General features: G+C 37.1%; 9 protein-coding genes across 9 annotated transcripts; 5 read left to right on the forward strand and 4 right to left on the reverse strand.

The window, feature by feature from the left end:
- Window positions 1–450: 450 nt before the first annotated feature.
- Window positions 451–4,187, forward strand: L201_003913 (uncharacterized protein; the record flags this gene model as incomplete). Its single annotated transcript, XM_066219662.1, has 13 exons — window positions 451–508; window positions 633–869; window positions 1,005–1,198; window positions 1,305–1,648; window positions 1,729–2,092; window positions 2,173–2,305; window positions 2,383–2,586; window positions 2,658–2,839; window positions 2,944–3,348; window positions 3,418–3,535; window positions 3,610–3,680; window positions 3,763–3,981; window positions 4,050–4,187. The coding sequence occupies 13 exons, from the start codon at window positions 451–453 to the stop codon at window positions 4,185–4,187; spliced, it is 2,667 nt and encodes an 888-aa protein (XP_066075759.1).
- Window positions 4,188–5,023: 836 nt separating this feature from the next.
- On the forward strand, window positions 5,024–5,779 carry L201_003914 (uncharacterized protein; the record flags this gene model as incomplete). The annotated part of the gene is made up of 1 exon (XM_066219663.1): window positions 5,024–5,779. One exon carries the CDS (start codon window positions 5,024–5,026, stop codon window positions 5,777–5,779), a length of 756 nt encoding a protein of 251 aa, XP_066075760.1.
- Window positions 5,780–6,003: 224 nt separating this feature from the next.
- Window positions 6,004–7,337, reverse strand: L201_003915 (uncharacterized protein; the record flags this gene model as incomplete). Its single annotated transcript, XM_066219664.1, has 6 exons — window positions 6,004–6,049; window positions 6,131–6,465; window positions 6,531–6,615; window positions 6,733–6,818; window positions 6,896–7,078; window positions 7,173–7,337. The coding sequence occupies 6 exons, from the start codon at window positions 7,335–7,337 to the stop codon at window positions 6,004–6,006; spliced, it is 900 nt and encodes a 299-aa protein (XP_066075761.1).
- Window positions 7,338–7,732: 395 nt separating this feature from the next.
- On the forward strand, window positions 7,733–9,201 carry L201_003916 (uncharacterized protein; the record flags this gene model as incomplete). The annotated part of the gene is made up of 3 exons (XM_066219665.1): window positions 7,733–7,831; window positions 7,883–8,492; window positions 8,576–9,201. 3 exons carry the CDS (start codon window positions 7,733–7,735, stop codon window positions 9,199–9,201), a joined length of 1,335 nt encoding a protein of 444 aa, XP_066075762.1.
- Window positions 9,202–9,447: 246 nt separating this feature from the next.
- L201_003917 (uncharacterized protein) lies at window positions 9,448–13,203 on the reverse strand (the record flags this gene model as incomplete). The annotated part of the gene is made up of 13 exons (XM_066219666.1): window positions 9,448–9,471; window positions 9,533–9,594; window positions 9,683–10,191; window positions 10,284–10,397; window positions 10,460–11,295; window positions 11,351–11,423; window positions 11,489–11,734; window positions 11,801–11,841; window positions 11,894–12,213; window positions 12,274–12,419; window positions 12,474–12,601; window positions 12,657–12,839; window positions 12,901–13,203. 13 exons carry the CDS (start codon window positions 13,201–13,203, stop codon window positions 9,448–9,450), a joined length of 2,985 nt encoding a protein of 994 aa, XP_066075763.1.
- Window positions 13,204–13,617: 414 nt separating this feature from the next.
- L201_003918 (uncharacterized protein) lies at window positions 13,618–15,772 on the forward strand (the record flags this gene model as incomplete). Its single annotated transcript, XM_066219667.1, has 7 exons — window positions 13,618–13,766; window positions 13,818–13,920; window positions 13,988–14,076; window positions 14,141–14,343; window positions 14,420–14,587; window positions 14,681–14,909; window positions 15,016–15,772. The coding sequence occupies 7 exons, from the start codon at window positions 13,618–13,620 to the stop codon at window positions 15,770–15,772; spliced, it is 1,698 nt and encodes a 565-aa protein (XP_066075764.1).
- A 124-nt stretch (window positions 15,773–15,896) lies between these two features.
- On the reverse strand, window positions 15,897–17,242 carry L201_003919 (uncharacterized protein; the record flags this gene model as incomplete). Its single annotated transcript, XM_066219668.1, has 3 exons — window positions 15,897–16,693; window positions 16,770–16,814; window positions 16,897–17,242. The coding sequence occupies 3 exons, from the start codon at window positions 17,240–17,242 to the stop codon at window positions 15,897–15,899; spliced, it is 1,188 nt and encodes a 395-aa protein (XP_066075765.1).
- Window positions 17,243–18,261: 1,019 nt separating this feature from the next.
- On the reverse strand, window positions 18,262–19,344 carry L201_003920 (uncharacterized protein; the record flags this gene model as incomplete). The annotated part of the gene is made up of 3 exons (XM_066219669.1): window positions 18,262–18,537; window positions 18,597–19,110; window positions 19,184–19,344. The coding sequence occupies 3 exons, from the start codon at window positions 19,342–19,344 to the stop codon at window positions 18,262–18,264; spliced, it is 951 nt and encodes a 316-aa protein (XP_066075766.1).
- Window positions 19,345–20,553: 1,209 nt separating this feature from the next.
- L201_003921 (uncharacterized protein) lies at window positions 20,554–25,186 on the forward strand (the record flags this gene model as incomplete). Its single annotated transcript, XM_066219670.1, has 7 exons — window positions 20,554–20,630; window positions 20,718–21,325; window positions 21,406–23,990; window positions 24,068–24,285; window positions 24,366–24,706; window positions 24,797–24,892; window positions 24,960–25,186. 7 exons carry the CDS (start codon window positions 20,554–20,556, stop codon window positions 25,184–25,186), a joined length of 4,152 nt encoding a protein of 1,383 aa, XP_066075767.1.
- Between the last annotated feature and the right edge of the window lie 12 nt (window positions 25,187–25,198).

Genomic DNA, 25,198 nt, shown 5'->3' on the forward strand with positions numbered 1-25,198 from the left:
ATCTTGAAAAATTATCTTGTCAACGAAACATATATGGTTTATAATGAATTTACGATTCAATTACACATACACATAAGGATCTGTTCTACTATATTGACGATATGCATATCTTGCAATTGTATCTTTCCTCACGTTGAACTTGGAGTGTTCATTCTACAAATGTAATGATATTATACTTACTCGGGCTTCTCGCTACGATAGTTACGTAATTCCATCCCTTTAAAATCACTCGCAACAACACCGTCGTTTCACAAAGACCCGAAGTTACCATAAAGATGCTGTATGTTTCAAAATTATCTTTACTTGCGATTCTTCTTGTTCAGGATTTGGATTGGCACCTAATTAGAAGATATCTATAGGCTTGATTCATCAAATCCAAAGAGCGGAAAATCCATATTTTCGTGTGTAAAACAAAAAAGAACGAATATTACGGGAACGTTCCTATCAATCATGTCAAAATTACAACAACAATGGGAAGTTGAAGAGAGGAAATTACAATCTGTTTATGGTGAGTTTTGAATAAAGTATACTTTGAACTGTAAAGTACTGGTCTATCACTGTTAATGTACAAAACCAAAATCTTGCTAATGCTAATCAACCTGTAACGTACCCATCTCATCTCATCTCATCAGATGATATTTCCTCTAATAGATTATCTTCAGCTTCATCAACTTTAAATCGATATCTAAAGAAAAATACAAAATCACAACCTGGATTAATATTAAAAATGTATATAAATCAAAAGACAAATGTTAATAGTACAGATCAAGAATTATTAGATTTATTTGATAAACAAATTAAACCTTTAGGTGAAATGACTGGAAGAGGTATTTGGTGGATTGGTTTAGTATTTAGGAATATGGGTAGAAGTGAGTCATGTCATGTCATAACATATCAATTCCTTTTATAGATGAGGAATGTTAGATTTTGTGTCTATTCATCGGTTGAAATCGATTAGTATGGATACTTTAGCTAACTTCAATTCTTACTTTTTACCCAAATAGCTGATTTAGCACTTCAACTGTATCAAGATTTATCTGAAAAACATCCAGATTCACCACAGATAATTGAACAAGTCTTCTTACATGCTGCAGCAGATGATAATGTAGAAAGTTCAGTGAAAAGTAGTAAGAAATTATATAATTTGACTAGAGATGAAAAGTGGGCTAGATTAAGTGCATGGAGTGAATGGGTTAAAGTGAGTTATTGAATGATAAATTCGTTGAAAGGGTTTTTATTATACCATGAACATATTAGAAGAGAGATTATATCACTTATGCTGAATTGTCTTAACACCTCACTAGAACGCTCCTCAACCTACACCCACACAACCATTCCCCCCTCCAGCCTCATCACCAATATCATTGAAAATAGCTACTTTATTAATGAATACTTCGAAATCACCGTTAACTTCCGAAACTCTATGGTTAAAATTACAAATTCTATTATCTGCTAACCAATTAGAAGAAGCTTTGAGCTTGTTGCAAGGTAAAGAAGGTATTCAAGGTGGCTTAGTTAGATTATGGTGGAGAATGGAGGGCGTTAAAGAGATTCTTAAGCGTTCACACAATGATAGCAAGGATACTAAGAAACACTGGGAGAAAGAAAGAGATTGGATCGCAACTTTGTTGAAGGATGATAAAGATTCGTAAGTAAAGTCGAATATCTTCAATCAGATTGGGTGACAATGAGATATGATCAGCTAATTCATATGAATTAACAAAATAGCCAAAGAAATTATTCATACTATAGACATCTACTAATATGTACAGAAAACTTAATTTCAAATCCCGAAATTGTGAAGTCTACCTATGATTTAATACATAACCTGGAGGTTGAAATTGGATCTAAAGAAAGATCACCTTTATTAGCTAAATTAGAATTACAATTAATACTTCGAAAGAATAAGATGATCAAATCTGATATTATACTAGAAAATGATAAATGGATAAAAGAAGTCGAAAAATATTGGATTTCATGGGGATCAAAAGGTAGTATCATAACGGAGATTGAAGGTTTAGTAGAAAAAGATGACGAAGAACGAAGAGATCTTGTTAGGAGATTTTTGGAAAAACAAGCTAGTCAACAACATGTATGTTGCTGCTCTTAACGTCGAATGATGAAATGGGAAGTAATAAGCATGGCTGATATCTTAAATAAACTGTAATCTAGTCTGACGAACAATCATTCCGAGAACAAGTTAATGCTCAAATTTACCTTCTTCGTGATAAGCCTTCTGGATGGAAACCTACTCTAGAGGAAGTCAAGGAATATTGGGAATTGTACTTATCAGGCTTACAATATGGTAAGTGCTACTTCGAACTCTGAAACTTGACAATTGTACATGTCTGCTAAAAGTGCATTACTGGATTGCTCTCATAGGTAAAAATTTACCGAAAACAGATATTCGACCTACTGATCAAATTGGTTTAACGACTGTCAATTTACTAATTGAATTATGGTCAAATGATAAAGCCAATTACGATATACTGTCAAAGGCTATAATATGTCTTGAGAAGATAGTAAAAGATAGTCCAGCTTGTGCACATGCCCATTATTTACTTATTAGATTATATAGACTTATAGGTGAGTTTTCTTCGCAACACGTCATTTTTCTGATTCTAGGGGCCTTTACTTATCATTACGTCTCAATATAGGTGCACCTTCACTTGTTTCATCTCACCTATCGACACTAAAATTATCAGAAATACAACTCGATAATCTACTTCATGTATTTTCCGAAAGGGGATCTGCAGAGAGTTTATTGGGTAATAATCAGGAAACATGGAATGATCATTTGAAAAAGTCTGGTGATATGTATCAACGTACGGCTATTGATGTGAGTATGCTCCATAATAACATCGGTATATCTTTCATACAAGGTCCTTCAGATCTACTGGGTGACATATATGTTGATATGATTTGTCTGATCCTTAACCGTAGTTCCCAGAATACATCAAAGACAGTTTATCAAATGAAACATATTCCAAAATCACCTCAATCAGATATTTACATTCATCCATAACTAAAAAATCAATTTCGAATCATTTAAGAACAATTGAACAAGCTAGATTAGCTACTTATATCTCTGCTCCATATGGCACAAAATTGTTACAAAAGTTAGATTCAGCTGCGACCGAAAATGATTTAACAGATTTGAGGAACCATGAATTAATCAATGAGATTGGAGGAAATAGACCTTTGATTAGAGATTTAACTAATTTAGATCCAAAAGTTGGCCAATCTTGGATTAAAGCCTTCTCAGGGTTATATAAAGATTTGGGTAAATTTGTCAATTCTGGTGATGGCTTTGAATTGGAATTTAATGAACTTCAGATACCACAAGAAGTGAGTGGTCAGATGGATCTCTTGAAATCAACTGAATTGCACATAAACTAATTTCATTCTATTTACCAGCTACTACCCTTTGAAAACGCTCTTATCAGACATGCTGGAAGCCTCATTCGTACCGCAAGTAAAGCTATATCGTCAACTGAAGCATCGATTGAGTATGATTTCACATCATTGTTTGATGGTAAGCTGGCAAACCCATTGCACATACCTGCCTTACAGATACTGAATAACTCGTGTTGACCAATATTCTTACAGAGAATATACAACTAGCGTTATCTGCTGAGTTGAGATGGGAACAAATACAATCTATGGTCTGCTTATATGAGGTATGTTATTGTTCACCCACACATGACGCAATCAGCCAAAGGTCACATAGACTAATGAATTGATACTGGAAAACAATTACAGTTTATCAAAATTACCGATGTGATTTTGAGCAAAACTGCTGAATACAATAAAAAGTTGAAGGGAAAAAAGAAATCATCTGTTTTATCGCAATTTGTAACGGATTTGAGAATTGTCCAGGAAACATTGATTAAAGAAGGACTCAAACCTGTGATAGAGAAGATAGACCGGATTAATGAAATTGATATTGATTGGGATAAAGTGAATGCTGCATGGGTACAGGTATGTTTCAAGTCCTTCCAACTATTCACAGAATCTGATACCAATACTGATATCGTACGCTTTGATAGGATGAAGACCTTATAGATGACATAACGAAATCAATAGATCAATCTAGAAAAAATACAATAACGAATATAAAAAGCTTTTTGCTGGATGGAAAATTACCTGACACTAAGAAGATCAATGCCAACGGTAAGAAGAAATAGAATCGATATTTTTTCCAAGAATGAACATACTTAGCATAACCCTGCATGGATACTATACCATTTCTTATGAATATCAAGACCTTAATTTCCAGCGGTAGACAGACCGGTCCAGGTCCGTTATTGTTGTCTCCTCGTGTAAATGCCAAGGAAGTTACCATGTAATCTTCCAATTGTAGAAGGTGACCTTCCAATCACTGTACTATGAGAAACTTCCAACGGGTGAAAGGATCTTTCGAAGGTCAAATGAAAAGATGGCATCCTTCTTGATCACACCATTTTGAGTCATGATGATCTGATCGCCTGCAAATAAGTCAAATATACGGTAGCCAAGAAGTCACACTTTGGGAAGAACCGAAGACTTGTGATCACTACTAAGCGCCCGATATAGGTACCAAAGAATCGATGACATTTAGGCGACTGTTACGAACATATAAAAGCTGATGTAAATGTAGAATATTAGATATTTTAGATTACAAACTTGATTTTTCTCCCTTTAGACATCCACCTAACTTACTGTGCAAACTCTCGTCTAAACAATATGAGTTGTATTAGCGTTTTTGAACAATCTTTAGATACTGTAACTTCTTCCCGGGCAGAGAAGGTTTTAAGTCAACTCGATAAATTTCAAGGAAGACTGAAGAAGCAACGAACATGTACGGTCGAGGATCTATTGACTACAGAATTTCCAAATCGTGATACTGATAAAATTGTCAAGAAACATGACGATACTCTTTCTAGATCAATCGGTTGTTCGATAGATAACCCACGTACCGGTCCCAGAGGTCATTCATATTTTGAACCACATATAAATATCAATCTAGATCATTTATTTAAACATGATAGTGATGAGTACTAGAAATTCTCAAAATAAGCAAGATTTTCATAACAGATTTTCTAAATCGATCAAAAATTCCATACTTGATCTTATCTTGAAAGGTGTCGATCAAACAGAATTCGCGTCATTGAAACCTGAAGAAATCATAAAATGTACTTATGAGGCCTTGTCAAGTATAACAGGAGATCAAAAAACCAGTAGTAATTCTAGGTTAAGTGTATTATCAAATGAAGAATTTATCCCAGACAAAGATAAGCATTATGAGGTGCATTCAAGCGAACTTGATTTAACTTTATCTCCTAATAAATTGGATTCAATAATCCAATCAATTACCTCTAAGAACGTTGTATCGAGTACTGAATCTAATTCCATGGAAGTATATGAGGATATACCAGTATATCAAAGAACTTGCACTCCAGCCCAAAAGAAGAAATACGAAGACGGGCTATCACGAAAAGTGAACACCTTCAATCGACAAATCAAAGAGACTGTCAATGAAGTGGTAGCTTCACAAAGTCAATTATCAGATATCGATTGGAATGAAAAAGGTAATTTGTTAAATGTAATCTATCAACCTGAAATTGCTTTATTGAATTTACAAGCTCAAGGTGAAAATCCATTAATGGCTGTTTTGGACCCTGCTCCGGATATCACTTTTTGGAGATCCAAAAACTTTTTTGATGAATCTGATTCCAGTGGTGAACGATATATTCCATATTTGGAAATGGGACTTGATACTCATTTCATAGCTGAATGAGTTTTTTACTTTTGTGATAAATAGAGTTTATCTGTGAAACACCAATTTTAGTTAAATTTTGATATATCCTGCATTATGTATATAACAATTAAATAAATGATGTTGAAAGCGATGAATGCTATGATCGGCTTTGCACGGAATACAACTAAATGAATGTACAACAGTTTGTTTTTTTGAAATGAATGTTAATGCGCTGAAAGACTAAGTCATCGATATCACTTGTCTTACATCGATATCGTCGGTATTTCCAATTTAGCTAATTGCATATCCCTAAATAATGAAAGCTCACGATTCAGCTACCGCAAAAAGATCGGTCAAACGATCAACTATAGCAGGGAGCTTGATACTTACTCTCTCATCTTCTTTGATTCCTCTTCATCCAAATCACTAACAGTTTCCCAAGCCTGTTCGAATTCCACTTCCAAAGCTGACTCTATTGTTGTACTCGTTGTAAGTGCAGGATCATCATCTTTTTCGATAAGCGTAGGTATAGGTGGAGGAGCCATTTTACCTGGAGTTCTACTGTTTGGATTAGATGAAGGTGAAGCCGGAGTAAAAGGTGATATCGTTGAAGGAGACGATTTTGCTTTACTTGATGTTGAAGTCTGTGTTATTTGTGTTTGATTGGAGGTTGAATGTAAAGATGGTATAGGTAATATCCATATTCGTTCTCTTAATCTCTTGTGCTAAAAATGTTTTAATATCAGTTGTTATATCACTACTAGGTATGAAAACGCAAGAGTGAACTAACCCTTTCTCGATCTTCTTCCATTCTCCGTAATATCTCACTTTTGGAGAAAGCTTGTTCATGACTTCGTTTGTTTGTGGTATCGTCGCTGTTCGTAAAAGATCATGATGAAGGGTGGAAACAACGAAATTAGTACTTCTTTCTCATCATCCTCGTCATGTCTTCTGAGCACAATAACTTGAAAATCATAAAAAGCAAGACTCACCCATACGCCCTCCCTTCGAGTGAATGTATAGCTTCTTCAACGATATCATGATCTATAACTCTCCTTAATCTCCAACTTTCCAAAATCTGTGATGTAAATCGGTGTATGATAATATAATCAGCATGTAGACAATTATTATATCAAGTTAACGATATTGATGTACCTGTTTAGCACTTCTCAAATTCAATATACCATCTCTATTATCAGGAACAACTTTTTCAACTATATCTTGTAAGTTTTTATTTATCAAATTTGGATAAGGAGTTTCACTTGGACCTAAAGGTAAAGCTATTTCTAGTAGATTATCTAAGAAATATAAGATATTGATTCGGGTATTCAATGATCCCTAAATAGATTATTTACAAATGGAATTAGCTATACTATCTCTTGTATATATGGAAGAAGGAATGGCTAATTTCTGTGAAAACTAAGCAACTCACTTTACCACATTGTTCAATTATACATTCCCATAAATCTTCTCCACACCTTGAACCATATTTTATAGCGTAACCAACTACTTTCTGTATTGATTGTTGTGATGCATTCAATTTACGTATTAATTGTAAGAATTGCATTCTAGCTTCGAAAGGGTCGAAGGAAGACATTTTGCAAGTTTCACTGTATATCTGTTAGAATCCACTCTTCCTCTCTTTCTTTCGTAAAATTTCCCGGTTTTTCTTTGGTTCTGATTGGATATGGGGAATATCCCTGTGACTTCGTATTGGATGTATCTTGGCTTGTATGACGACTTTGCAAACTGGTAGATAAGAAAGGAAAAGAAATGGGATAATCTCATACTACGCTCTCATCTATTGAAGGGCGCAAAAGTGATGACGTGGAATATGTTCTCAAACAACATTAGCGGACCTCAAGTTAGCTGAAGATGCGAAGCAAAGACGCCTGAGCCTGAAATGAAAACAGCATGTTAAGTAGCTCAATTTCAAGATTACTGCAATTTACTCTGAAGCATATCGATATAAACTTACATCACCTCCACAACATGTCCTCAGATGCCTCTTCGCCCGACGAAGATTTAAGAGATGTTTTCAGACTATTATACGCAGATGAAGAATGGACTTTCACTTCAGATGACGAAGACGTGAATGAGAACGATAATGGAGATGATCAGTCAAATAAACATAATTTACAGCAGGAAGAAAAACATCCACCTTTAAATTCATTGATACCTGAAATAGATCTTAGTACAGTTGAATCTCAAATAATAGGGACGGGACATGACGATGAAGAAGACACAGAGGTTATATCGACAAAAGAGAAATATACAAGAAAAAGATTTCTAGATGCGTTAGATTCATTATTGTATTCTCCCTCTTCTCTTGGAGGAACCAATAAGAAAGCAAGAATATTTCCTTTACCTAAAAAGCATGATGAAGGGAATCATGGAATTATATTATCTACTCAACCAATACCGAAATTACCAAATAATCGACAATATGGACAAGAATATTTACCATTTTCACCTTTAAGTTTATTAAGTAGATTAAGATCATATGAAATTCATTCTTATACTTTTTTTGATCAGAATCAGTATCTTTCACCTATAAAATCAAGTTTAAATGGATGGATAAATACTAAAAAAGATAACTTATTTTGTAATTCATGTAAATCAAATGTAAACTTTAATGGTTTAGATGAAATCAAAGATTTAAAGATAAAACAAGAAGTCATTAGACGTCTAAGTAAAAATTTGATTAGTAGTCATAAGAAAGATTGTCCTTGGAGAATTAGGAAATCACCTGGTGAGTACATTTCAATCTATACTGTCAGTGGTGCATTAGCGAAGTGCCAGATCAATCAACTGATCCCTTTTCATTCCGCTTAGACGAATTGTATCATCAACTAAGAAACCTATTACACCCATTAATCTCATCGAATCTTCATCCTTTATCAGCTGCTTTAGATAAATCGATACCGTCAATCGCATCATTATCTTTAAAATCGTCGTTAAATGAGACAGAAGAAGATTGTCTTATACGCTCAGTGCAACAACATTACTGTCCTTCAACCTTTTTCGGTGATGATATACCTGTAAATTCAAATCCAAAACCATTATCGAAACAATCTATATTATTATCTTTTTTCGGTTGGTACCCATATTTTCCTAATTCACTGTCGAATTCTGATCATATAGATCAAAACTCAAACTCAAATTCAAATGGAAGAACAGAAATTATACATTGTAGAATATGTAAAAGGCGCTTAGGTTTATGGTCTTTCCTTCAAACTCAGAACAATGATCAAACTAAATCAGTTGGTGGAGAGAAAGAATTAGATCTGGTTGGTGCACATTTGAGCTGGTGCCCTTTGAACGTCCTGCCAGGCGAGAAGAATTGGTGGGAAGGTACACTTCTGCTAAGGGAGAAAAATCAAATATCGTTCGAGAAAGGATTGGTGAAAGACTGGGTAAAGACAAGTGATAAGTTGGAAAAGAAGCCATGGCGGAAATGATCTCGTCATATGAGCCGAAAGAGGTAAATCATACTAATTGGTAACAGCTTTCATACATCTGTGTAATATTAGTCCAGATAGTCTGTAAAATACTTGTTGTACCAGATATACATAATACGACAATTAATGATATACATTTGGGAATATAAACAAAATGCTGGGTTACTCATGTTGGACGATTGAGTCTTGATGATAACATGAATGGTATATACAATGCTTGGTAATAATCGTTAAATTCGTTATACGTTATGAATTGTCGATAATAAAAGGCTGTAGCGTCAAGCTATTAGTTTTTGGCTTGTCACAAATGAGCTAACTTCAATCGGCTTACTCTCATACACATCTCACAAGAGGCAGCTGTTCCATCGTTCTCAAATGTACAGTCAGGACATGCTATGACGGTCAACAGGTGTGGTAAATCAGTAAGAAACTTTACATTCACCTCTATATGTAAAAACTACTAGAAGACAGACGAACTTACCTATTCGAGATAACAGAGCTGTACCTCCAAAACCTTCATTACTCCTAGATCTACTGGAAGCCACCAAAGCCAATTCATCCCCATCTTCATCTCCATCAATATCAATTGCCTCAATCTCTACAGCTTCTACTAATTCAAGCTCGTCGCCTAATAGAAAAGCGAGAGATCCGATAGTTTCATCGGAAGCTAATTCCCTTCCTTTGTAATATATCTTTTGTTGAATTGGAGTCAATTTCCCTTTGGTTCGGTTCATAATCTCGACTTTGATATCTTTGATGGAAGTTTCTCTTTTCGCTTCAATATCGAACCTATTCGCTTTTGACCTAGTGTAAGTATTGTTGACGTTCATCAATCGACCATTCGTGATCATGGTTTGTCGAAGAAATCCATTCTGAAATCCTGGGAAACCGTTGTCTGAGGGATTCTTGGTGGAAGAGCTTGATGATCCGTTAATGGATGGCTTTGTAACCCTTGTAACGGGAATTGTGATTTCATCGAAGTTTGCGCGTCTATGGGGAAAAAGCAAGAATTGGATCGATCAGTTCCCTTATAAATCATACTATTATGATGAGCTACACAGGATAGGAAACATATAACTTGCCTTTGAGTGCAGCACTCTTCACAAATGCCAGGACGGAATTCTGACACCAAGGTCTTTTTACCAGGTTGGGGATTTGCTCCAAACTGTAGGATCACTGGAGGTTTATTACCGTATCTGTGACGGCGGTCATGATAAGTTGAAACAATCACTTAATTCAGAGTTACTCATCTACTTACTTTGTAACTAATTGATTCCATCCATTTGAATTCAATATTGGAGGTCTTTCCATTTGAGGGTCATAGTCTAATAAACCGTGTTGACATAATCCCATTTCCAGCTCCGGTCGATCCCTTTCACCTTTAATATACTGTTCCCACTCCTCAACACATCTTCGTGATAAAGCATAGTAATCCATACCAAATGCCAGTTCGTTTGATTTTGGATTCAGTTGACGTTTGATTTGCCTATCAATCTTCGTCTCATCTAATCTCGCTTTTCTGATCTCCTCGTTCACTCCAGTCAGAGCTTGACAATCTTCACATTCTTCTTGATTCTTGTCAATAGCTTCGAAATCTCCAACAATCGATTTCAGTATAGCTAGAGCTTCTGCAGTTATGTAACTGCATTTCTTCTTGAGTTGCTGCTTCGGTACAATTGACCTATTACCATGTTCGCATGAAAGAGTAAAGGCTTCGTGTGAGGGTGTTATATCAGGCGGAAGGGAACCATCTCGCCATTGATCGAGCCATACTTTCGATATAACATATTCGCCTTCACCATCATTGGCATCGTCAAAAGCCGATATCTGGTCTTGTAGGTCCGATTGGTGAATTTCATTTTTAAAGCCATCTTCAACACACATAGAGCATATATCAAGTTGAGGACATTCATTGAGCAATTGTATTTGCTCGAAAGCCTCTTCCGATATTAGTTTCACGTTTTCGGTCTTGTCGGGATCCACCCCACCATGTGAGCATAAAATGGGAATAGGGTCAAATGGTCCACACAGCTCGGCAAAATTTGTCGCTTCAAGCCATCTTATCAATGAGTCGCGCGGTATGATACGTTGTGTCTGCTATATCTATCAGCTGTAGCCTTTCTTTTTGGCCTAAACAACGAAAGCTTACTCCAGGTAACAGTCTTAAAACGTGCTTTTTCAATACGTTCATTTGATCAAATTCATCTTCCAGCTGTTCGCGCCTGCGGAAAAAGTTGATTAGTCTGACTGTATGCAGTATCGAAGTGGCGGAGCATAGTCAACTTACTTGATTCCGATAGCCATTCTCTCTTCTTCCAGGGTCACTCTGTGGGCGATGACCTTGTCCCATATCACTGAAGGAGGTTCTCGTGGAGCGACATCTTGTTGATCCCTTCTCTTGTAGACCAACATATAAGCGTCTTTTGACGTTTGCGTATCGCCGTCAAGTTTGTAGTTGGTTCGAGCCTTCTTTACAGGTCTATCGGACAAGGTTTTTACTTCTTCATCGTTGCAGAGTAGCCAGGATTGTTCCCTAAACGAAACTTGGTTAGCACGATCTGTTTTACGTTCACAGACATTGCCTAATTATGTAACTTACGCTTCATCGTAAACTTTACAGATAAAATGTCCATGATGCGCCTTTACAGGAAATTCAGCTTGAAACAATATGAGCGGCCAGATATCCACTCACACTTTTCCCTTCATGCGTAATAACAGCTCTTAACTCATACCGATGTCCGCCTAATGTAATCTTTTTCGGGTATATTATAGCAGCAGGACTCTTCTTTCTTGATAAAGTTTTGTGATCAAATACAAACCTCATTAAAGCCATATGCAAAACAGGGGGATACTTGAGTGGTACCTGTTCTCGAGTAGCTTCTTGTCGTTTCATACAAGCTGGACAATGATAACGATTATCTCCTTCGAGGATCTCAGTCGCTTGTAAATCAGTTATACATTCTTCTAATGTAGACTTGTCCTTGAAATTTAGCTCTAATTCGAGGAATGTATCTAATGAAGGAGAACGTCAGAAGGTAGTTTACCTTTCGAAAGTTTGAGGACATCACTCACTTTTTGTTCTACTCGCGTAACCGCAAGGACATCTAGTGATATATTCCATTTCTCCTTCAAATTGATCTCTCAGAAATGTTTTCATCGTATCATCCGGATGTTTTGCAAATTCAGATGCTAAAACAGACATGAATAGTTTAGAAAACCTAGATACGGGGTAAGCTAACTTGTCGCCTACCGCTGCGGCGCCTGTAGCTTACTCTGCGGCATCTTGTTGATTTCCCTTTTCTAATCTTAATGCTTCTATCAATCCCATAGGATCTACGACGTCTCTATTCGAGTATTGCAGCATTCCAAATACCATAGCTAGGTGGTACAGAGGTGTTGACTATGTGCGGGTTAGCTGAAAACACATGGACATTGTTGATTCAGAACCAGCTTACCTCTGTGGTTACACAATCATAGACACCATTTCTAAAAGTGACATTATGGTACCACAATTGAAGGAAAGCGTTTGCGTAACAAGTTGCACCCAAATTCCTTAATCCTGCTGGACCTTCTCTTTCCACAGGGATTATTCCTGCATTTTCATCTAAATAATCCTCTTTGGCGTTCGGCTTAACCACCTATGAGATTCATTGGTCAGCTAAGACTGTAACAAATCTATGATACGCCTGATGAGCTGACCTCTTCTGCACCTAAGTGATTATAGCAACGAGGATTTTTCAGACAACCTTTCTTAGTGCATCCTGTTACTCTTTTTGTATACAAGTTAGCTTTGGCTTTACCTTTACGGTCGATCTCTATGATATCATCTTCCTCGTCTGGATCTTGATACTTTGATGGTCCTCCAAGACTGAAATTGAAAGGACATGGAACGAGACCTTGCAGACCGGCTGCTCGTCTTTGGTGTTCTTGGGTAATTTGATCTGGTGATGTTATGGTTTCTGTCCAGCTCCAATCAGGTTTAGGTGCCTTTTTGGGTGGCATCTTGACGAATATGAGTGGTTGTTTGACAGATTATATCGTCATCGCTTTGAGGTTAGAAGTAATCAAGGATGATGAAGCATAAGCAGAAGGAAAAGAAGGAAGAGCAAGAAAGATGAATCAACTTGACCGGGTTATGAAGAACATTACCTCTACATTCACTACTCGTATTTTTGATTTCTTTTCGCATAATAAGATTATCGTGCAAGTCCGAGCGCGGAATTACGTGATTAAAATGTGGAGACCCCATATTTATCTCTTTTCGCTATGGTGTAGTCTGCTGGGTTACGGTAACTGACGTGTATTGTTGTGTATTGATTAATTATAGGAGAGACGTGATGACCAAAATTATGAGTTTCTTTGAGAGGTTGCATTTTCTCTTCTTCCAATCGATTTAAGCTCCATCAACGATATATCATGTTATCCAGGCTACGTAGGAAGTCGACTGGACCTTTGCCTGATGTGAGAAGTGTAAATTTCACCAAGGAACATATAACGGTATCGAGGACTATAGCTAGGAGAAAAAGGATATTGGATACGATATGGAATAGAATCTCTCTAATTAGGTATGTTCGCCTCAAGATATCGTGGACAAGTAAAGGCTGATTGTATAACAGAGCGATACTAGCATTGGCCGGATTCTTGTGGCTTCTAGCCCTACCATATGAAGGCTTGTGGAAAGGTACTTATGTGGATGAACATGCTTTACAACCTGCTCAAGTGATTTTATTTTGGAAAAGTTTCAAATGATTAGACGTAAAGCTAATAACGAACGCATAAATCACAGGTGACAACTCATTTTGATTGGGCAAATGTACATAAAGCAGACTTATATTTAGATAGGTTGGAAAAGATTATCAATTTACCATTTGAAGAGTAAGCTTGGCTACCTAACAAACTTTAACAATGTCCATAGCTAACAAAGGAGAACATCATTTAGACGAACTTCATCTTTACAGGACACATTTTCCGCTTCAGGCTTATCAACGTCAAATACATCGACATCAACATATGCCCACGTCAAACCACCCAGATCGAAAAGTACAGAAAGTATATTAGTTTCTGCTAATTGGTTATCTAGAGATGGTACACCCAATTTGAGAGGTATAGCTACTTTGTTAGCTTTAGGCGATTTCTTAAGAGGTGAATGACTGTTCAGCTATCACGAGATTTCACCCTTGTCCCTGAGGCTGATCAAATGATATCATCCATATGATAGGTCAAAATCACTGGGCATTTGACTTCATTTTGGTAATTGGTGAAGGATATATGGAAGGCTTAGAGGGTTTCATGCAGGAATATCCTAGTTTATTCAGTGGAGTAATTTGGACAGGCTTGAATATTGATTATCCAGGTCATTCTTTCTCGCATATTGGTCTATTCTATGGTGGGTAACTGTTCCTTCCAGCACAATTCAATATGTGTGCGCGATGGCAGGGCGATTGCTGATATCTCTTAACCTATATTTGCATTGATGTAGAAGGAGTAAATGGAAGACTGCCGAATCAAGATATAATAAATACAGTACAAAGAGTAGCTCAATTTACGGGTGGAGTACCTACAAGGTTTCATGATATACCTGATGAACTACCCAATATCCAAGCTCCAGAATGGTTAAGAACTTATTTATTAGCTTCAAAACAATTGTTACATCATTTCGGTTACATGATTACTGGTAGAGCAAGTGCCGCTCACGGTGTTTTAGCTAGGTAAGTTGTGTCTACCCCAGTATTCAAAGAAAAGTCAAAGACGACCCGAGTTTTCCTTGTCGAAATGGGAAACACAGCTAACATAGAGGTGTCTTGGGTATCACAGACATCGTATAGACTCATTAACATTATACTGTACACCGGCTGAAGGACCACATGGATTTCATACATTAGGTAAAACTTTAGAATCCACATTAAGATCACAAAATAATTTATTAGAAAGATTACATGCTTCATATTTCTTTTACTTATTACCTAAACCATGGAACTTTATACCTATTGGACAATATTTACCTTCAGCTATATTATTCGGTTCAAGTTTAACTTTAGGTGGCCTTCAAATTAAAGGATATGTTTTAAGAGGTTTATTCATTTTATTACCTGGTTTTGTCGTTTCAGGCTTAAGTTATTTATTAGATTTTGATCCTATTTATCCAAGTTTGTTTATCTTACCTTTTAATCTCAAACTCCTGAATATGTTAGATAAAAATGATGGTAATTCAATAATAATGAAGGAAATTAGAAAATCATCAAAATCATTATCATTATTATTTTACGGTTGTTTAATTTCAACTTTATCAATGTTAAATTATCCACAAGCGATATTTTTAGCTTTGATATGTTTCTTATATTTAATAGATATCAATACGAAATACCCAAAATTCAATAATTATTACAAACTGTTATTGTTAATTTGTACTCAACCAGGTTTAATCTTAATTTTATCAAAAAGATTCTTAGGTATAGATCTAGAACTAAAAAGGGAATATGAACAATTAGGTAATTTAACTTGGCCAATTGGTATTTATTTCATTTGGTTACCTCTATGGATAAATACCTTTTTAACTATAAAATATGATTAGAAGTTTATGGGTATTTCTACTGAAATGCATTTTGAACGATTATGTCAATGTCGTGCAAGCGATGTACGGTTTATCTATTGGAAATAAATTTTCACTACCCATTTGATCAGATTAGAATAGTCATTTAATCATCTAAATCTGCCGAAAGATCAATGGGATTCACATCCTTCTTCTTCTTCTCCTTCTCTTTGCTTGCATGCTCGATACCGGTACTCCGATGTTGACGATGGAAATTACCATTCTCAGGTGAAACCATAACTTTTCGAATCTCTCTATCTTCGCGATTTCTATTCCCTTTCACGACCTCCAATTCTTTCCGCAGACTCTCTTTATCCATATGAGCTTGACCTAAACTACTTAAGATTTTTGTCCTTTCTTCTTCTAAAGATTTTACCAATACATTTTTGTCTTCTAATTGGGATCTAAGTTGTTTTAATTCAATTTTAACTTTTTCAAGCTGTCCATCCTTAATAACTAAACCTTTATTATTATGGTTTTCGGAATCTTTTGTAATTTCTTCGGCTTTGTTTTTCGCTTCAACAGCCATTCGCAATTCATCTTTGCAATATTTCAGCTCGTTTTTCAATCTTTCTATCACTGAATTTGAATCGTTGAGTAAATCTTTATAATCAACTTTCAATTCAGATAATTCATTTTCAAGATCTTTTAACTTCTTAACAATGAATTGAACATTCATTTCTTTCTTTTTGATGAATTTTCGAAATTGTTCGATAAGTATCTCTTCGCTCATGTCCTCATCTTCAACGTCATCTGTCAATTGTGAATCTTCCTTCTTGATCAATAATGTAGAAAATGGGTTAATATGATCTTTCCATTGAGTTAAAGGTAAAATACCTTGAGGTATATTATTTGCTTGTGAACAAATACCGTAACCTTTTATCCAAGTTTGTTCCGATTTACCTATGAAAAACGTTTGTAGTAGCATGAATCAATACACGTATCGCAGGATATACAGTAAACTCTCTCTGAGACCTACAAGTATCCTTTTGGTCAGGCCCTATCTTGATATCGCTCTTCTCAGCTAGAAACACACAGATATACATATCATTAACTTTTCTGAGTCGGGAAAGAGGCTAAAAGGACAAAGCCAGTCTCTAACTCACATAATTCCTCTGTCTTTACCATGATATCTTCCGAAAATCTGACACCAGGTCTAGTTTTATCACCCACACCTTTAAAGCCTGTATTATCACTACTCATACCGGAAGGTGTCCGATCTTTTTCGCCAGCCTTCATTGCTACTGTCATATGGGTGGATATCGATTCTATATCGTTAGTTTCTTCTTCTTCTTCTTCTTCTCTCTTTCTTTTCATTTGAGCAATTCTCTCTTCTTCTTTTTCTTTTCCGTGTTGTTTTTCCGGGCGAGTCTGATAGTGTGATGCAAGTGGTCCATTATAACATGAAACAGAGTTGAATTTTCCATAATCGGTAACTGATAAAAGTGTCATATTGTGTTTATGATAACGTTTCAGTTGATTGGGCCTTTCATCGTCATAAGTATATATAGCTTCCTTTCCATACTTCTTACAGTACTTTTTCCACGAGGAATTGTTGTTCTCAGCGATAATACAATCTTTACAAGTTTCAGTCATGAAGTTTCCGTCGCCTTGACCATTCATCGTTTTCATAGGTCGACCAAAATGAGTTTGACCTTTAACTTGTGAGCATCTAATACATTTATGCCTTCGAGATATAGATTGCTATCATTAGCATGAAACAAACACAATGTATTGGGAAGTATTTTTCATAGATAGAGAACATACGACCAACAACTCTTATTACCATGTTTTTTACATTTCTTGATCTTCCTCCATTCCATCTTGATCAATTCTTCATCAGTATATTGCTCCTTGTCTTTGTAGTTCGCATGATCAGCTGAACTATGCTTATTGTTTATCTCTTCTATAGAACTTGCTTCTCCGCTTGATATGACGTGATTATCGTGTTTCTCATTATACCTTGAAGAGTTTTGTTCAACATCAGCTATCCCCCGCACGCTGGAGATATCACTTTGACTTTCTTCACTGAAAGGTGTAGGTGTCATGCTTGATTATGTCAAGTGGAATTCCTTCAACTCTAATGTTTGGGTATTTATATGAAAGGAAATGAGGATGGCAGGATGCGAAAATGCAAACGAGGATTCTGAGACAGGTCTATCGCGGACAACTGGTCATCGGCAAGATAGATGTGTCAACAACAAGGCCCGTGCTCTGCTAATTTATACGTTAGCACTCGTTTCGCTCTAGTATAAGGGGAGGGGTAGAATAGTATTGCTCGACACTTTTCAAATACTGGTCATAATAGCCTGCTTGAGCGATGCGCGCAAATCAATTTCAAGAGAATTTTGCTTGTACAATACATACACAAAGACATACGGTTATAATTGTAACTATTCTTCCAAAGTCTAACATCCTTCCCAAAACTCTCCTAAAGGTTTCTGACTTCGCTCAACAACTTGTCCTTTCCTCTAAAGCTGACCAATCTTGGCCGTATAGGCTTTTTTCTCCTCTTTCAGTCTCGTGACGATGTCATTAGTACTGGAGATGATGTGATCTTTCTCTCTAACAAGGTTCTGGAGTTTTTTTATTTCTAACGCAGGATCCCACGTCGAATTCTTTGATCTTAGTGAGACTTTCAGATTTGGCTTTTCTTCTTCAGTATCGATTTCCCGTGTACGTATTGATAATGCTTCTTGCGCAGGATGATCGAGGGTTTTCGTTTTAATTGTGATATCAGGTGAAATCTATAAGATCATATCTCATTAGCTCCCTACCATGTATACGCGAAATCAATTCAACTTACAATGACTCTAAGCCTTGCAGATCGGGTACTTCTACTACAGCCATCTAAAGTATTGGAGTCGGACGATTCATGGTCAGAATCGGGATCCAGAAACCTTCGACGTTTCCTAGATGATCTTAAAGGGGGGCGAAGGGAGTCAATCTTGTCTAGTTCGATGTTGGAAATCTTCACACCATCACCTTCATCATCATCATCATCGATCTTATCAACTTCATCAAAAATTTCTACTTCTGCGTCACTGTCATCCCTTAAACCATTCCAATCAATTGTGCCTTCCTTGATCGATCTGATTCCTGCTTTATATTTGATCCTGTGTACTATAACTTCATCAGAATCTGAATCGAATGCCCCATAAAATCGGTCATATCTTCCAGAGGCAGTGCATTGAAGACCTTTCTTGACGCAGTCTTTACATTGACCGACTTGTAATCCTCGTCCTAAAATTCGAGGAAAGCGGAGAGGATGGGTGAAGTGCGTAGTTTTGGAATGATTTTTACAGTTCAATTGTTTATGGCTATTGAAGGTCTATTAGTCTCATGATAAGAGTCGCAATACTATGACACGATTTGATAACGAGCTAGACTCACTGCCAACATGTCTCAGGAGGATGTTCCATGCACTGAGTTGTCCTTCTCCATTCCATAAGCCTTAAACCTTCGAAAGCAGCAGGTTTAGTTGAGTACATTCTCGATACTGCAACATCAACTGTACTTGCTCCCGCGCTTCTGGATCTACTTCTCGTTTGCATAGAGTTTTATGGTCTAGTCATTAGATTGTTGTCCAGTTTCATAAAATGGATGGATAACGATTATGTTGTTCGAAGGGCATAAAACTCAAGAGGAAGATTCAAGCGTACAAGTGATCGCCAAGAAAAGCTGCTTCAAGGCTTGACTGGGTTTGTACAAGAATATCGATGTGAGCCACAGATTCAGAGACCATATAGTGACTTGAGGGAAGTTATCAAAGGGAAGAACAAGGCCTTCAAGAATGTTTGTTGGTACAAAGATGGTGAAAGAGTGGGGGAATTGCGACACCGCAATACTGAGTTGTCGGTCGATGTAGAAGACAAAAGAGAAAGAAAAAGAATCGAGGAAGGAAAACAAGAGGAGAAATGAATAACTTACCTATAAATATAAGATTGATGTAATCTTTGATGAGAGTTTCTCAGTAGTGGGTCCGTGCATTGGTTCATGTGTTAGTGCATACGTCCATCCATCATTTTATACGTGTGATACAGTCAACCATTCATTCACTGTTTTCCTACATACAGAGCAAGCCGCTCATAGCAGATGATGATGGAGAGTCGTCGGATTGGCATCTGATAAGAGCAACTGCCATCGGTTTATGGTATCAGAAGTGTACTCGAGTAGAGAGACATGTCAATTCCTTTGAGAAGGAAGATGTCGATTTTCAGCAGCCTTTGTGATCGACAAAAATATTGCCAATTTCAACTACCTTTGGTGTCAAGAGGCCGAATCAATGTCAATATTCCTCTTCATCCTCGTCAAGTGGTGGTGATAGTTGGAAAGATATGCAAGATATCAAACAGTATTTCAATAGTATAGTAGAGTGATCAATGTAATAACGATTCAAGAACGTCCACTTCAACGTTCAAGTTATCGTTTCGTCCAAATTTGATCCCGTTTTCAGTTCTTCTAGCTTGTTTTGACGTGTTTCAGATTTAAGTTAGCGTTGGTCTAATTACGTTAACACACATGTGTGGTGTAGTATCTGGGACGCGTTTTTTGCGGATTTGATACATAGTTTGATTAGCTGTTTGGTTATTTTGGATGAAATACCGAAAACTATTCATAAGGTGTATAGTTGTACACAAAATAGACACAAGCCCCCTTTAACATCAGCTACATCAGCTACATCGTCAATATCATAACTCTTAACATATTCCTCCTACTTGACCTTACATCTTGGTAGGCAACCCAAAAAGACTGCATTAGAAATGGGATATCTGGATCCCAGAGAGCTGAACGATTTGATAGCTTTGGCTGAAAGAGGAGGAATAGGAAAAGGTGTAGCGTGAGTTGTAGAACAAAACAATATCTACTTCATCTTTTTAGAAGTCAGAAGAAAGCTCATGATGTATTGGTTTCATTCATCATATAGCTTGACCGACTGTGTTGCTGAAGCACCTGATCAATTAATGTATATATCAGGAGATGAATTGATTTTACTTAGAGATCTTGGTAAAGTGTTATTAGCTTCTTGTGAAGGTATAATAGGATGGGTCGAAAGGGATCACATCAAATTTGATTCTTTAGCTGGATCGAGCACTCCTCCAAGAGTAACTACAGAATTGCCAAAAACTATATTAACTGAACCCTCACCTACAAGATCGACCACATCATCCAATTACCACTATCACCAACCATTGATAGCGAGTCATCATGATATTGATGAAGATGAGGATGATGGGGACCAGCTAGAAGATCTTCAACCGAATACCAAAAGAAGAACAAGGGATATGAAAAGAGTTTCAGGTCCCTTTGAATTAGATTCACCTCAACCTTCACCTAGTTTAAGTAAAGATGATTCAGATGGAGGCTTTTTCGAACAACAACAGCAACAGCAACAGGTCGAGGAGAATAGAGAATCAATCATATCAAGTACAAGCAGTGAAGCTTTTGGTGGATTAGGCGGTTTCATGATGGGTGGAAGCGATGGCGAAGATGAGCATAATGATGATAGACAAGATCGTACTGAAGAATTGAAAGGTGAGTTTCCGATCTCGTATGAGATTCAACTCGTTATGCAATTCTCAAGAATACTGAATGAACGAACTCGACTATGTTAGACGACTTGTCACCCCCATCATCATCGATCATTACACCTCATCATGAAGCTTCAAGATCATCCCCTAATCATGACAACAAGAACCAAACACCCTTGACTACCCAACAACTTATACCAGATCAAGGAGACGACGATGATTTTGATATTGATCACGACGAAGATGACGATTTTAATGAAGAAGGTGATTCCGAGTGGGATATATATGATGATTATGCCAGAGAAAGTATGTATGGTCCAGCGAAAAGGATGAGTTTAGCTATCCAACAGAAGAGATTAAGCAGGGCCGCCAAAGCAGCCAGTAGAATACCTTCACCCCTCAGAATGGATCAACAGCTGCCGATAGACAATGAAAGTGCTATATCGGGTGCGACATCGGCGTCGGGAGATAGACCAAGTCCTCACTCAGACACGTTCAGATTACCTTCTGCAGACAAAGTGATAATCAAGCCTAGAGAAAATGGTTCACTCTCACCCTCAATTATCAAGACAAATATCAGTGCAGATAACGATACTATACCCATACAAGAAGAAGATCAAGAACAACTGACACCTAGATTAGCACAACAACATTCACCTACTACACCGAACCAAACTACTTTTACCAAAATCGAATTACCCTCAATGCAAGGAAATGGTAGATCAGTGGCTACAGAATTGAGATTGAGAATCATGCGTGAAAGGGAAAAGGATTCGGAAAAGACAGAATCATCATTAGACCACCATCATTCTGATTCGCATGAAGATATCAACGATACCACTAAGAACGCCGATTTTTCAGACAGTGAAAAGGAAAATCAAATTTCCCCAGTAGATAAAGACAATATCGCGGTGGAACAAGAAGACTCTATTCCAATAGTGAAAGAGCATCACACTAGTCCAACAGCTTCAGAAGTCCCGACATATCAAGAGTCAAGCACCAATCACGAGACAGATGAATCAGCGCATCTCGCTACACCACAACCTGCAGATATCCCTACTTTCGCGACTTCACCTGTGCTTGACTCAGACTCGGTCGAAACGACGAAAAGTAGAAATGAACATTCTCTCTTGGCTTCCCCATTACCAATCGACGAATTTGGAGGTAAAATTGCCGAGAAAGAAAACGGTTTCATTTCTTCACCGAATTTAGCACCTCGTCCACCACGTAATCATTCACCCAATCTTTCACCTCGTCTACCTCAAACGCCTTGGCATCCTGATTCCCCATCATCTCCACATAGTATATCCGCAACGAGGCAAGCAGTGGATGCAGTTCGATCAGTATCGGATGGCACCGGGAAAAGACCAAGAGGATTAACATTGGTAGGAAGAATGGAAGCGGATTTACTTGGCTCGAAAGGCCCTGTGCCGATAACCTTCTTAGTTGATGGTCCTGGTTTGCCAGCAATTCCACCTCTTCCCGCAAATTCGCCAGAGCCAATTGGTCTAGGTTTACCACAAGGTCGAAGCTTGTCTAGAGCTTCATCACCACATGAACCCATTAGAAGAGCTACTTCACCTTTAGCTTCACCTATACTAGCTAACGAGGATACCTTGAATCAAGCTTCACCTTTCCCACCTCATCCACATTCTCATCCTCATCCTGTAAGAAGTGCTACAACACCGGTACCGCCTACTACGCAATCTACGCCGATCATACGCGAAGCAGAACAGGCTAAACCTAGTTCACCATCCTCAGCTGGAGTTGGAAGGCCAAGAGCTAGAAATTTTTCAGCTACAGTAGCTAAAACTTTAGGTGTGGGAAAGAAAGATTCAACAACAGGACCAATACCGATCCCCACCCCACCTTTATCGATTAAAACCAGCAATAACCATACGCCACCTGTTCCATCTATAAATTCACCTTTAACCCAACCTACTTCTGCTTCCGGATCCGTTTCAAGTAAAAAATCATTCTTCGGAGTTGGCAGAAAATCCTCTTTACAACCTGCTACACCACCACAATCGATATCACCTCAATTGAATTCATCCTCACCATCCGGACCATCTGGGACACTGAATGAATCAAGTACGACAGTAAATCGTTCACCTATACCTTCAACACCTTCAACAAGTTTGCATCAATTAACCATCAGTGAAAACGGATCAACACCATCTCTAGGTCTACCTTTGCCCAGACCACCTTTGTCAGCTAGATCATCATCTTTTTCATTCACCTCAAAATCTTCTACTACTTCCCTATCGGCCCATAACCCCAACAGTATCGGTAAACTACCTAAGAAAGTGAGTAGTTCATCAAACATGACAACGACAACAGCAATAAAAGGTGGTATATCACATAAAGATTTCATTGAAGAAACTATAAAAGCTGAAGGATTGGACTTCGAGTTGATTCAGCCGAAAAAACAGAACGGTGCTTTATTATCACCTATAGAAGATAATTCACCGATTTCACCAACAAATCATAGTCACGGCGAAGAAAGACCGCAATCAATTATGACTTTACAGACTCAGAATTCAGTCAACTCATTGAGACCTTTACCTGAGACTGATGAATGGGGTTTCCTGAAAGATAAAAGTCCAGTACCAGAGATTTTTCAATCCAGAAGTCAAGCTAATGATCATAGAGTCATTGAGCAGAAATGGGTAAGTCAACATCTGCTGAATTACGTCTTTTGGGAAGGGATGGTCGTTGACTAAATCTTGCTGTTTGGATTACTTAGCTCTCGATAATCTCGACACCTCTTCCGCCTAATACACCTCCACCTAAAAAAGTTCGTAAACTTGTTTTAGATGCTGGTGTACCTTCTTCTTTAAGAGGTAAGGTTTGGGCGTGGTTTATGGCGAATACCCTATCAGCTAGAACACCCGGTTTATATCAAGAATTGATTGAGCATGATAAGGGTTTAGAAGATCAAAGAATTGATAGAGACGTTGCCAAGTAAGTTTTACATCAATTATTTTGGGATTTGGAATCTCAAATAGACCCCGCCATTAACTCTTTTTTCTGCTTTATTGCAGTGCATATCCAGATCATTCAATATTTTCAGAAGAAAATTCAGCTGGACAACAAGATTTAAGATTAATCCTAAGAGCATATTCAAATTTTGCACCATCAGGATATAAATCTGAAATGTCCTTAATTGCAGGAGCATTATTAATTCATTGTGTAGCCGAAGATAGTTTTTGGTTATTAAGTGGTTTGATTAATACAGTTTTAAAAGATTATTATACAGGTGGTAAAGATTTAAAAGTACAAAAAGAGAGAATAGGTTTAAGAATTGATTCATCAATTTTTATGGGCTTGTTGACTAAAGAAGAACCTAAATTGAGTAAATTGTTTGATAGTGTTGGATTACACCGTAAGTGATTGAGCAGCCCAGTGTATCTTCTAGAGTTCTTAGGTCGCCTTCTGTAATTCCACGGCTAATAGCAGTATATGACCTTTGTAGCAATTTCATTCCTCGATAAATGGTTCAGTCAATTATTCATAAGATGTTTACCTTGGCCTACAACTCTAAGAGTAATAGATGCTGTAGTTTCTGAAGGTAAGTTGTTGTTGAAATGTATATCGTTCAGTGAAGATTTAAACTGGATGTTCGCTTTATCTTATAGGTTCCAGATTTCTATTGATAGCATCATTATCAATCTTGCAACTATCCAAAGAAAGATTATTGAATTTACAAAAAAATCCAACAACAATTTTGAGTTATTTACAAAATTTACCACAAGATAGTTTACTGTTACCTGAAAACTTCATGAAGACTTGTGATCAAGTTAAATTTGATGAAAAAGATTATAAGAAATTGAGAGTCAGTGTTGAAAAGGAAATTTTAGGTTAGAAAGTATACATT

The sequence above is a fragment of the Kwoniella dendrophila genome, chromosome 5 (assembly GCF_036810415.1).
Source record: "Kwoniella dendrophila CBS 6074 chromosome 5, complete sequence".
NCBI lineage: Eukaryota > Fungi > Basidiomycota > Tremellomycetes > Tremellales > Cryptococcaceae > Kwoniella > Kwoniella dendrophila.